This window comes from Cataglyphis hispanica, chromosome 8 (assembly GCF_021464435.1).
Source record: "Cataglyphis hispanica isolate Lineage 1 chromosome 8, ULB_Chis1_1.0, whole genome shotgun sequence".
In the NCBI taxonomy this organism is placed as follows: domain Eukaryota; kingdom Metazoa; phylum Arthropoda; class Insecta; order Hymenoptera; family Formicidae; genus Cataglyphis; species Cataglyphis hispanica.
Window position 1 is genome coordinate 4,085,455 of NC_065961.1, and position 12,577 is coordinate 4,098,031.

The window sequence follows — 12,577 nt, forward strand, 5'->3', positions numbered from 1 at the left end:
AAATAATGGTTTTTTAATAAATAAAGTTTTTTTTTTAATAAAAAAATAGCCTATTTTTTCAGCCTACATTACATTAAAAAAAAATGATATTCTAAAAAATTGATAATTTTGTAAAACAATTAATATATCTTATATTTCATATATATTTATATATTGCAATATGTAATATATATATCTTGCATTCATGCGAAAGAGTCAAATATCATTCAACAAAAATAGTTAAAACCGCGAGTTAGAACTGATAATGAAACATAGAAAGCGACAAGTACAAGATACAAACGCACAGAAATATATAAGATTTCTATACATTTTTTCTATTCTGTATAACTCAAATTCTATATCCATATTTTATCTATATAACAAAATAACAAATAAAATAAAGAATTTCCCCTCTTCTAAAAGAATAATGCAATAATTATAATAAGAGAATATACAATTTCTCTTAGATTTGGTCTGAGTGAAATTCAAATTTCAATCTCTCCATTCTTTTTAAAAGGAGATTGACAACTCTTAATGACACATAAACAACGACTTGCCAACCACGGACAGTCGATCGTGAAAACCTCGATGTACCTGAACAAGCGCACAAAAGCACACGAACTTGACGAAAAAAGCACACGAGAAAAAGAGAAAGATAGAGAAAGAAAGCGACGAAGAAATTTTCGGAAGAGGAGCGGGCTCACCTGTTGCTGAAGGTGGGGCGGTACGGGACCTTGCTGATGGGCACCCATGACACCGCCGCCGGGTGGCAAGTGACTGGGCCCATGTTGATTGGACGTGGTTACGGTCGTGTAGCTGTGGTGATTCGCTTGTTGGTAGGCTAGATGCGGTGGATTGTTTTGATGTTGTAGTTGATGTTGTTGGTTGTTCATTAGTGGTGGTTGTTGTTGTAGTTGTCTAGAGTCTAAGTGACAGACAGGGACAGACACAGGCACAATGCAGGCATCTAGCAACAGAGAAGAGAACAGAACCGTGTTGTCATTTATGGCGCATTTATCTCTTACTTTTCTTTTTCTCTTTTTTTTCGAGTCGATCGAGCATGCCAGGGTATACTTTCAAGATTTTAAAGAAATATACTTTCAACGCGATCAGCGAGAGATGGATTGCTGATGGTATCATTCAAATCGCGTAAAGTTCTAGAATTATCAAAGGTGTGGTTTTGTTAATTATCAAAGCGAGATTTTATAAGTCACGCGAGAGCACGATGCCATCGTTTCTCAGCATCTTTGAGTAAAATTTATGAGCATAATCGTGATCTTATTTATGGATCAATCAATGATTAATCAAACGGAAAAATCAACGTAATCGTAAATGGCCAGCATGACAACACGACACGAACGACAATCATGTGACACGACGACCATCGATCAGTTCAGGCACACAGAAACAGATCATGTCGGTATATAAAGTAAACTGTTATATATCACAGTAACATGATCATGTGTATATAATCAGTTGATAATTATATATAGTGTAAATATAATACGTATGTATATAATATAGACAGAGAGAATAGGACAGATATACGTAGTAACAGAGTAGTAGTAACAGAGGCAGATAGTGCCCGGAGAGAAAAAAAAATATATATAAAAATATACGTATATGTATATATATGTATATTAGATATATACTTAATAGAAAACACTGAAAGCAGCTTGGTGTTTCATTGCATATATATATAAATATATATATGAAGTTTATTATATATATATATATATATATATATATATATATATATATATATATATATATATATATCGTCGTGTGTATGATAGCACGTGTTTTCTCGGACGTTCACCAATTCTCTTATGTATATGTGACACAGAAAATTTCTATCGATGTATATTTGTAACATTGACAATATTGGCAACAATTTTGTATATGTATTATTAAATGCCTACACAAAAAAAACGGATTTATCGATGATATTTTATCAGTAAGTGCGTTCATCTGCGTGTACATATTTGAAGCAAAACAACGAGTCCTCTTGATTAAAATGCGTGTGCGGGGTGTATCGCACGTTGAACGCGCAATTTACTCGACATGATGATTTCATCTAATTAAACGCCGCATGCTCATTCGGCTCGATTTACATAAAGAATATTATCCGGAGACTCGCCAAATTAACGCGTAAAGCTAAAGATATCAGTGTGACCCTTTTGCCTGTCGTCTGGCACATCTGGTTTCGTGTCTTGTATTGCTTGCCGTTTGCGTTTCCGTTCTTTTCTTTTACACACCGACGCGACGCTATCGCTTCGATTAATTTGAACACGAGTACATCTTCGATTCGACCATGTTTACGAAATTGGCGCGTCGCGTCGGTGTAAAAATGCACGTCAACAACTCCTCGAGCCAGTTCCAACGTCCCGTTGTCTCGAATCGCGTACAAACTCACGTTCAATAATTTCTAGTTTGCAATAAAAATCAATCGCTTCTAATTTCTAAGAATTTGATGGCTTACTTTTAAATTGCACTGTAAATAACGAAACGATATCGATGTACACACGGAGAAAAAAATATTGCTGTCGCGTTAGTGCTGTAAATTCGACGCGAAAGCGATTAAACTTTGACTATTGTAATCATTTATTTCACTTATTATGATAAAATCTATTTGTTTTGTAAAGTAAAAAAAAATTGTCGAATAAATTCTCGATTTTTTCTACCAAAATAAATTTAATTAAAAAATTTAACTTTCGTTGCTTGTGTAATGACCGACGAAATTTACTATAAATACTACAATAAAATACGCTGTTGTGGCAGAGCAATCTCTTTTTGCAAAGCACAACATCGTTGATCCTCGATGTCGTTTTGGCTTGAGGAGCTGGATCCATGCCCCGGTAATCGGCGCTGTAAGAAAGAATCGATATGACAACTGCTGTTTACCTTTGCCACGTCGATGACCAGCTGGGGGTGGTTCCCGTGGAGGCGGCGGCGGCCCTCTCGCGCCCGGTCCCTGACTTTGGCCGCCAGGTCGCCTACTACCTGGCGGCGGTTGTCCCTGATTCTGTCCAGGTGCCTCGGTGAGGAAATTACTTGGCACTAAACCGCGTACTCCGTTCAGCTCGCCCATGTAAAAGCCGTCATCGTCCATGTCGCCGTAAACGTAGATTTCATTTCCAGTTTGGAACGTTAATTCCACTTGCTGCAAAATTAAAGAAGTATCGATTAGTACCACATAATAAATATGTATGTAAATATATAATTTATGAATAAAAGATAATTGACAAACTTTTACAAATGACAGACTTTTATAAATGTGTTTTATAAATGTGTATTTATCATGATATAGTATCATGATATTTTTATGAATGAGATTTATATAAAAAAAACCAAAATGTTACAAGATAAAAATCTTACAGCATCAACGTTGGGAGATAATTCGTGAGGATCATAATCATAGAGAGCTATCATCTTTTTCACGGGCATACTCGCGTAAATGTCTCCCCATCTCTCGTTTTGTGCAGGTCCTCTCCTACTAGGTTGACCTTGACCCGGCGGATCTTTAAGCTCCTCTACCATGTTATAAGGAACGTATCCTCGTCTACCCCGACACTCGCCCCAGTAAAAACCATCGGCATCTTTCTCGCCGTACACCTATGGAACATAAAACATTATGTAAGATTTCTTTTACATACGTAAAAGTGTCACATTTTCTTAAACACAATATCATTAGTTAAATATAAGAATCAAATAATTCCAATTTTATTAAAAACTTTAGAAAATTAATATATAATTTTGTACGTAAAAAATTAATTTTTGTTTTAATTAAAACAAAATTTTAATATTTTTACAAATACTAAAGAGAACTAGAGAGAACAATATGATAGAAGATGGAACCTTAATGGTATCGCCTTCAGAAAATGGTAATTCCTCCTCGCACGCGTCTGGATTTGGTGACATGGTTGTGGGATCATAATCGAACAGCGCTACGAACCATCGCTGCCTCTTGTTCATCTGTTGAGCTGCACTTGTTGGATGACTTGCCCCACCTTGAGCTTGCGTGCCGCGTCCACCACGATAAACTGGACCTCTTCCCCTTTGAGATCCTGAATAATATACAAACAAAAAACATATATATATATATATATATATATATATAATTTAACAAAGAAATCAATTACAAAGCAAAAAGAATCATGAAAACCAAAATTTTATGGCATTATACGATAAATAGTTTTATATAAATAATTTGATTAATATAAATAAAATTTTTTTTTAATTAAATTCAAAAATTAAATTGCTAAATTAGAAACTTTATTATAGAAAGACAATGACTGCATATCTACCCGTTTGGTCATAATAAGGATCTTGAGGTCTACCGCTGGGACCACCCATGTTAGGAGACCTATGCGTGCCAGGTGGACCTTGTGAATCCATTTGGGAATAACGATGATGCGGGCCGTGATGCTGCGGCGGCATTCCTCGCGATCTTCGCGTAGGATCATCTTCCTCGCTGTAATTTGCCTCGCTCGCCGAATCCTTCGTAATCTCTGGAATACCTGAAAGAGACCGTTGATGAATCGCGATTAGATAGAACACAACCTTTATAATCAGGGGAGTTCGAGTTCTATCAAAATCACTCAATTCAGATTCCCCTGTTTTTTCATTTTTTTCTTATATTTACCCATTTGAGGAATACTCTGTCCAGGATAGATCTCTTTGTCGGAAAGATTTTCGTCCGTCTCGATGATAACCTGACCGTGGGCGTCCATCCTATTGCTCACGTGTCGTCGCATGTGCGAGGGCATCGGTGCATTTGGGTATCGTTGACTAGTCATGCGATGACGAGAAGAATCATCCTGTTGGGGAACCATGCCGGTAGACTGTTGCTGTCGTTGGTCCACCATATGCGGGGGTCCACCGTGGGACGGCATGTGAGCTGCGGTAGCACCCCCGCGAAGCACGCTGCAAGGTATCGCCGTTGCGCAACTGTCACCCGACTGACTCTCCCTGCTCTTAGTCCTGACGGTGATGTGCTTTGGGTTAAGACCCATAAGCTTGTGTATATCGACAAGTGCATGATCGCCGGTGGGGCTGTCGACATCGGTGACCTTCTTACCATCGGCGTACACCGCGTAACCGGTGACGGCCGAACCGTTTAGGGCAACAGGCTGCCAGGTCACTAGCAAAGTGCCGTCCTGCGGTCCAGCCTCCACCTGAAAATTGTATAACATTACGTACCATTAGTGTTTGAGAGGTTTTTTCCATGAGAATAGTACATTTTACAACTTCGGAAATTTCAAGTTAGGCTCTAGAATTATTATTTAGAAAATTTTGCAATTATAATTTTTTTTTTTTAATTATTAGAAATAAAATGTAAAATTTTATTAACCTGGATATCGACCGGAGGATCTGGTAGTCCCTTGGGTAACGTCTTAAAGTGGACGTGACAGGCCAAGTTATTTGCTGCCTGGGCATTTTGGTCCTCGAAATGTGTCGCCCGTAGATTCTTCGCCTTGACGGTCACCCTATATATCGTCGACGGGGCCAGGCCGGTGATAGTATGCCTGTAAACGCCCGGCTTCACGGTTCTCACTTCCACGTTGTTTACACATACGACGTGTTGATGATTGCTATTACTGGGTAACCAGGATATTACAGCGCTGGTTGCCGTGACGTTCGACGCTTTGACGGCGGTTGGACCTAGCGCGACATCCTTACCGATCACCATCGTACAAGCAGCATCGCGCGATGTTCTTCTCGAATGCGTGACCGAACGCACGCTTATTCTGTGTGGCTATATCAATAAAAAAATACATTTTTAATACAGTTCAAATAGATTAAAATATAAAACAAAAAAATGTTTGATCTACTATTTTTATACAAGTTGATCTAACATTCTATTTACTCTATTACATGCTCTGAAATCACATAGTTATTTAAATTTAAGACAGTTTAATCTTCCATAGAACAGTTTACACTGTATATATTTTAATCCTAAAACCACATAATCTTAATAATTAATAATTACAACTTCAAATTTGTGATGTTTTGCGCAGTGTTTGAGTTCTATAGAATTTAATGAATAGTTTTAATAAGAGATTTCGTACAAACCCGAGTAGAATCAACTCCTTCTACTAAGGCTCTGGTCCTCTCAGTGGCCTTCACCGTGACTTTTAGCACTCCGTCCACGTAGACATGATAAGACTCAAGTTGGTGCGTGTCCTCGGGCGCGGTCCATCCGATCAGCACGCTTTTGTTGAGTTGCCGCTCGAGTGTGAGGTGCTGCGGCGCCGGAACTAGGTCCGAAAACATGTAGACTTCTTCAGGAAGAAAAGACAAAGACAAAGCCTAGCTGTAGCTAAGGATCTCTGACTATTGTCTATCTCTCTAAGCCAACCTAAGTCCAGCCAACACTTAACACAGTGCAACGCGATTCGGTTCTCTGCGTTCCCCGTTTTATTCTGTGACTACTCACTTCGTGAAAACCAGTTCGAGATCGAGACATGGACGTTTACTGTTTGACATGCATAGATTTTTTTGTTTCCAATTCGTGCAACAAAGAAAAGAGAAAAGCGCTATAGATACACATACTAAGAATAATTTAGTATCACGTTTTTGAAGTATCGAATATTGCATTGAACATGTATAGATTGCACACAACATACACATACACAATCAAGCAGGACGGACAAACCATAAAAGCAAGTTTTTTCTATAGAAAATAAATTTCTATAACTGCATTATAATTGTGTTATTTTGGAACAATGGTTCAACAAATCTTTCAACCACGCTGAAAGCGAATCTGATTTTCTGGAGTTATTAATTGATCCAAGTACCAAATACATCTAGACATTTATTAGATTGCGGGCATGGATTTGATATCTATTATATAGCTTAATTTGATGTTAATAACATGCAATGCTTCGCAAATCATCACCGCAAACTAGTAGAGCGTACTAACCTGGTGGTTCTTGTTCATCCTCTTCCGCGATATTATCAAGTTCCGCATATGCGGACAATTCTGCTTGACGATTCCGATTACCTTCTTCTAACGCGGCTAATTCTAAATCAATATCTTGCAGATAGCACTAAAAGATGAAATAAAAATTATTATTACACTCCGATTAACATTTTCTCAATGAGATTTTAGTAATAACATTCTTATTAATTATTATATCTTGACATTAATGTCAATGTGTCTGTCGCAAGGATTAAAAAGATAAGTGCATTGCCTCATTAGATACCTCGTTAGGTTTCATATTGCTCACTTGAGGGATATTCGTCGAGGCGGAATCATCCACGTCTCTAAGGCCAAGAACAGCTTGATGAAATTCTAATAGATCATCGCCGACCAACTTCTGCACAAAATTGGCCGGCACCAGACCGCGTCTACCGTCGAGCGTCTCTGCATCCAGAAAACCATCTTCGTCCGGCTGGCCCCAAACTAAGAGATAATCGCCACCCTGGACTGGCAGTTCCGCTTCCGGATTTGCGTTCGGTGAGTGTTGGAATGGTTCATAAGTAAAACGGGCTATGTAAACATAACATCTGCCTTTGCCGGGCACGTCCAGCATATCTACTTGACCTTCGGGCATAATATCTTCGGTGTTGGTCAATCGATCCAGGGGATTCGTTAATATACTCGTAGGTATCTTCGGCATTTGCCTGGGACCTAGAAAATGATGGCCAGTAGCGGTACTGGGTGCGGTCGGCGAACTGGCGCGTAAGCTCTGCTGGATCTGCTGGATGATTGCCTGCTGCTGAAGCTGATTGGCCTGTGATTGGGCGGAGAGTTGTTGCATCGCTTGCAGAGGATCGCCTATTGCTTGTAACAGGCCTCCCGAACTAGTACCTGCACAAAAAGATATCAGAACAATCAATTAATTTTAAAAATTGCACTCTATTGTACTATCTGTTTAACAAAATAGGATACTTTTCACACTGAAAATAATATTATCATAAATTGAGAAGTTTAAAACAATAATGCCCCAACTTGTTTTGTTTAAAAGTTGAAAAAATAAAATTTAATTTTTTTTGCTTAAAAAAAATAGCTATATATATTAGATCTTTTAATGATACATGTTTATGCAATCCTGACCTGAGGTTACGCCCGACGTCCCAAAAGCGTTGGTCCCGACGGTAGTGGAATAAGTCGATCCACTCGTGGCGAAAGTGCTTTGACCGGTGGAAAAAGGAAGAACAGTCTGAGGTACGCTCGTGAGGCCTCCAAGAGTGGAATGGTAGGACGTGGTGGAATATAGCGAGGGCAATGTAGTCTGCGCAATATTCGTCTGCGGCACACTATAATTGTGATGGGGCAATTGGGTGTTGAAGCTGGTTGCGCCCGTGCTGTAAGTTCCGTTTGGATGCGATGCCATGGACAAGTTAGGATATGTCGTTGCCTGTACCAATGCGATACATAGATTCATTATATTCTAAGTTTTATAATCTTATTAGTCTTCTCTAATATTAGATACACCTAAGTATGATGAGAGATTAATAACCAATATCCGTAACTGCTCTACACTAAATCTATTTTAGGCAGATACAAACATGGAAAACAACATAACGAGTTTTATTTGAAAATAGATATTTTTATAGATATCCAAGAATCTTGTTACTTATGGTTAGATTAATTTATCTGCTTGTAAGAAAATAATTGTGATTGAATAATTGATAACACACCTGTTGACTGCCATTCAATTGATAATTCTGGGCTGTTTGAGCAGGCTGTGTATAGTGAGGTATCACGCTCTGGCTGACCGATGTCAGGTACGTGGTCGAGACCGGATGTTGTTGCTGCGGCTGCTGCTGCTGAAGCGGCTGCTGATACGTTTGCGTATGTGGATAACTTTCCTGATACTGATTGCTTGTAAAGTGTGAAGTGTGCGTTTGTGGCTGCTGTTTCTGTTGCGACGACAGAGTTTGGGAATGGGAACTCGATAAATCATGTTGTTGCTGCTGATATTGTTGGATCTTCTGTTGGAAAGCGGGTTGCGACTGGCTGCTGGAGAGTGATGGCGCCGGCGGTATTGGTTCACTATAGTGATACGGTGGTCCGTTCGGCGTCAGTGGAGGGCAGCCAGGCATCATCGGCGTTAACGGCATTGGTGAGCCTGCGTACTATTCGAACAAATCTTATCAATGAGCAACAAATCTTAGCATCTCAAAGCTTTTCAAGATTATTAATGTAAATAGCAGCAAAAATGCTTTCCAAAAGCTATAGCAAAAAAAAACTTATTGTCTTTGATCGCTAAAAATTCTTAACAAATCTTTACAGAATACAAAAAATAAATAGAGAGAATGCGCGCAAATTATGTGAAAATCGTTTAAATATAAATGTGAAATGAATATATCGATCAATAATTAGTATAAAGCATTAAAATATATATTATCAATTATTGCCACTTATTTAGTTTAAAAGAATTACATTTATTGTTTTATTAACAGAATAATAGATTGACAATGATCATAGAAACATATTACATACGTGGCCCATTTGGGTAGGCATTCCGAGGTTGAGAGCGTGCGGATGAGGTGGGTGTTGATGCTGGCCGAGGTTGGGAAGATTCTCCGAGCTGGACCGAAGGATGCTTTGCGTGGCCGAGGGTTGTTGCGTGGTTATCGCGCCCCGCGACCCGTGATCCAGTTCGTGTAACATTCTGCCGGTGCTAAATTGACTTTAATTAATCATTCGCGCATTCGCGATTCGCCAATACAATTTACAAACTGATACATCTTTATGCACATATACACATATATGCAGCGTCTAAAGAACGAAGTTGCAAATGCTTGACGAATTCGATCTTTATTAATTAAAAAGAAACTTTATCGATACCTATTGTCCTGCTCGATCTTGGCGATGATTCTATCAATCTCGGAGCCGGTCGTCGGCCAAGTGGATGTCGGAACACTCGAGGATGTGACATGCCCTACGATCGGTCCTCTGCTACGCGCACGTCTCAAGCTGGTCAGCTCTAGCGACAGCTCCTCGTGCTTCACTATCTGCAGCTCCGTCTTCTTTTCAAGCTCCCGGATCTTCGACTGCAACGCCTCCACCGACTCCGGGCCCTGATAGCGTCCTGCTATCTTCTCCCGCAGCTGGTTCTGTGCATCCGCGTGCTGCCTCTCCAGCTCCGCTCGTCGGGCTTCCGTCTCCCGCATTTGCTAAACGAATCGATCGTATAATTAGCGTTGTCGTAAATGGTATCCATCAACATTCGGTAAATCAAACATCATCTTCCGCGGATGATTGACGTTACTCGGTAATATGTAGCTACGTAGGTTTATTAACATAAATATGCGCCGGCGCTTCAATTAATGGAAGCTATTTGTACAAAAGATTTATTATTTTTGGAATTACAAAAGTAGCGAGATAAATTATATCTTATGTCTATAAAATCAAGTTTAACATATCGCAATCAAAATATTATACAATAAAAAAATACTTAATATTATAATTTTTAATTTTATATATTAAATATATTAAGATAATAATTAAATTTTAAAAAGCAATTTTAATAAGATGTTAATATATAAGAAATATATAATAATAATAATAAGATATAATATATATATATATATATATATATATATATATATATATATATAAATAAAGTATAGGATATTGATATCATTATTCGATAATGTTCCAGAATAGAAATAACGGATGAAAAAAGAAGCTTGTTTGATTTTTGCAGCCTCCCTTAATAACCTGGAGCGAGGTCTGGTTAGAAATTCGCGACTAGAATGTCACATTTATAATGAAAGAGGAGTTTTTGTGCTCCAATTGCCCGAAGGTGCGCGCAACTGATCTCTCACTGTATATAATCTAGCGGAAAATCTTTCGCGAGAAAAAAATGTCATCGGAAAATAAGAGGATAATCTGACAGATCATTTCAACGCGTGTCTTCTCTTTGATATGTTTTTTTTTTCTACTTAATCGGTAATTATGGCGCGACATCCCGTATGTAATCTGCAAAATTGCTTACCACTTCGCGAAATTAATTGCTTCAATTATCTAGATTGCGGTAGGATACTTCTGTCGCGAGTCAGTATTAATTTTCCCACGTGATTTTCGAGATCCCTACGTATAGAAGATATAAATCGCTGATGGAGTTCAAGCGATTTTATTTTACGAATTAAAGGCTCTCGAAGAAGCAGCAATCGCGGCCGGAAAGTATTAATAAAAACTTTCGTTTTTCATCATATTATGCGAGCTTTATCGAGCATCCGCGACGAGACTGAAAGGAGAGCTTTTTATGAACCGCGGCTCATTGTCGATGGTTTACACATAACTTCTTCACACGCGCGCGCGCGTATGTGTATGTATATTGATTACATGCATATTACCTCTCCACATAATCTGCTTTAATTTCAAGGACTTTCGGTTCGCGACAAGCGCACGCACGCGTTCCGCAATTCGTTAATATCACCACTAAAAATCTCTAATTTTTGTTAACTGCGAAAAACATCTCGCTGTTTCTATTCTCTCATGAGAGAATAGAAACAGCTATGATTAAAGATTTAGTTTTTCTTAGTTTAAAAAAACAGCAGACGTTAATTATAAAACAAAAAAAGAATTATATTTGATTAGGAATCATAATTAATTACAAATTAAATAAATTGCAATAATAAATAGTAATAATTTCTCAAATAAATACAGGAAAAAGCAAAACACTGATAATACAAACTCTAATTAATTTGCAAACTTCTTATCATGATGATGCAACATTATATGATGTCGCGCGTCGAGATAAGAAATGGACCAAAAAAAGAGCTCACCTCCAGGATGGATTCGAGAACTGCGTCCTGCATGATGGTGGTTCTCGTGGAGGTGGTAGCCCCGACAGCGGATCCGATACCCTGCAGCTGCGGAGCGTGAGGTGCCGTGGAAGCGCCACCTCCAACGCCACAGCACTGCAACATCCCTGAAGTCTGAGATCCTCGCCAGTCTTTATCGTGGCCGGTCCCTATCGATCTAGCGTGTGTGTCTAGGAGCTATCTTAATTAATTGGGCGGCCCGCCTTTGCGCGCCCCGTCGAGCCGCGCCGCGCACACCGCACGACACACACGATTCCACACACAGTTTAATAGTGCGACTTTAGTGTAGTACGAAAGGGGATTTCTATTTCTCTCTGTAAATTCCGCCTCGCAGAAACGAGCCGGAAGTTGTTTTCGTAGCTCTCGGAAACGGGGGGCCTCGCGTTTAAGGGGTACCAGCGGTCTTTCGCATCGGATCGGCTAATTCGTAGTTAGATATGAGATCATCCTAGGAGAAAACGCACGTATGTAAAATGTTTCTTTAGTTGTTAAAGAGTGCGGCTATTTCTCTATGTTTCACTTTCAAGTTCTGGAACTTAAATCGAGATAAAAGTTCCAGATTATTAATGTAATAATGTAATCATTGATATATTCACATTAACAATTCTCTGTCAACGGAGTGCAAGATATATGTCGTAGTCGAAAATAGCGCGACTCAGATTCCATCGATCTAGCCCTTTATTTAAGAATTGCTCTCAAGCAGAGCCTTTAAATCAAATTTCTTTTCGATACACTATTGATTCTCAACAGTCCTTTTCTCTAATACGAGAATCAGCAAAAAAATACACGTTTATTATATTTTTAATTACTT

At 38.8% G+C, this 12,577-nt stretch overlaps 1 protein-coding gene across 15 annotated transcripts in view; it reads right to left on the reverse strand.

Annotated features, from left to right (window-relative positions):
• The window catches only part of LOC126851317 (RIMS-binding protein 2), a 211,728-nt gene that overhangs the window by 7,033 nt on the left and 192,118 nt on the right, over positions 1 to 12,577 (reverse strand). For 9 of the 15 annotated variants that reach the window (XR_007687656.1, XR_007687657.1, XM_050595145.1 and 6 more), the window contains 15 exons: positions 11,728 to 12,214; positions 9,782 to 10,110; positions 9,434 to 9,614; positions 8,629 to 9,066; positions 8,042 to 8,345; positions 7,212 to 7,795; positions 6,905 to 7,031; positions 6,055 to 6,263; positions 5,333 to 5,737; positions 4,625 to 5,156; positions 4,287 to 4,499; positions 3,838 to 4,046; positions 3,358 to 3,594; positions 2,884 to 3,142; positions 684 to 946 (listed from right to left, as the gene is read on the reverse strand). Coding sequence is in view for 13 of the 15 variants with exons in the window: in XM_050595145.1 (XP_050451102.1) it covers positions 684 to 946; positions 2,884 to 3,142; positions 3,358 to 3,594; positions 3,838 to 4,046; positions 4,287 to 4,499; positions 4,625 to 5,156; positions 5,333 to 5,737; positions 6,055 to 6,263; positions 6,905 to 7,031; positions 7,212 to 7,795; positions 8,042 to 8,345; positions 8,629 to 9,066; positions 9,434 to 9,614; positions 9,782 to 10,110; positions 11,728 to 11,871 (4,434 nt within the window). In the remaining 2 variants the exon portion in view is untranslated. The remainder of the gene's footprint in view (positions 1 to 683; positions 947 to 2,883; positions 3,143 to 3,357; positions 3,595 to 3,837; positions 4,047 to 4,286; positions 4,500 to 4,624; positions 5,157 to 5,332; positions 5,738 to 6,054; positions 6,264 to 6,904; positions 7,032 to 7,211; positions 7,796 to 8,041; positions 8,346 to 8,628; positions 9,067 to 9,433; positions 9,615 to 9,781; positions 10,111 to 11,727; positions 12,215 to 12,577) is intronic. The other 6 variants (XM_050595155.1, XM_050595148.1, XM_050595150.1 and 3 more) reach the window with 6 other exon arrangements.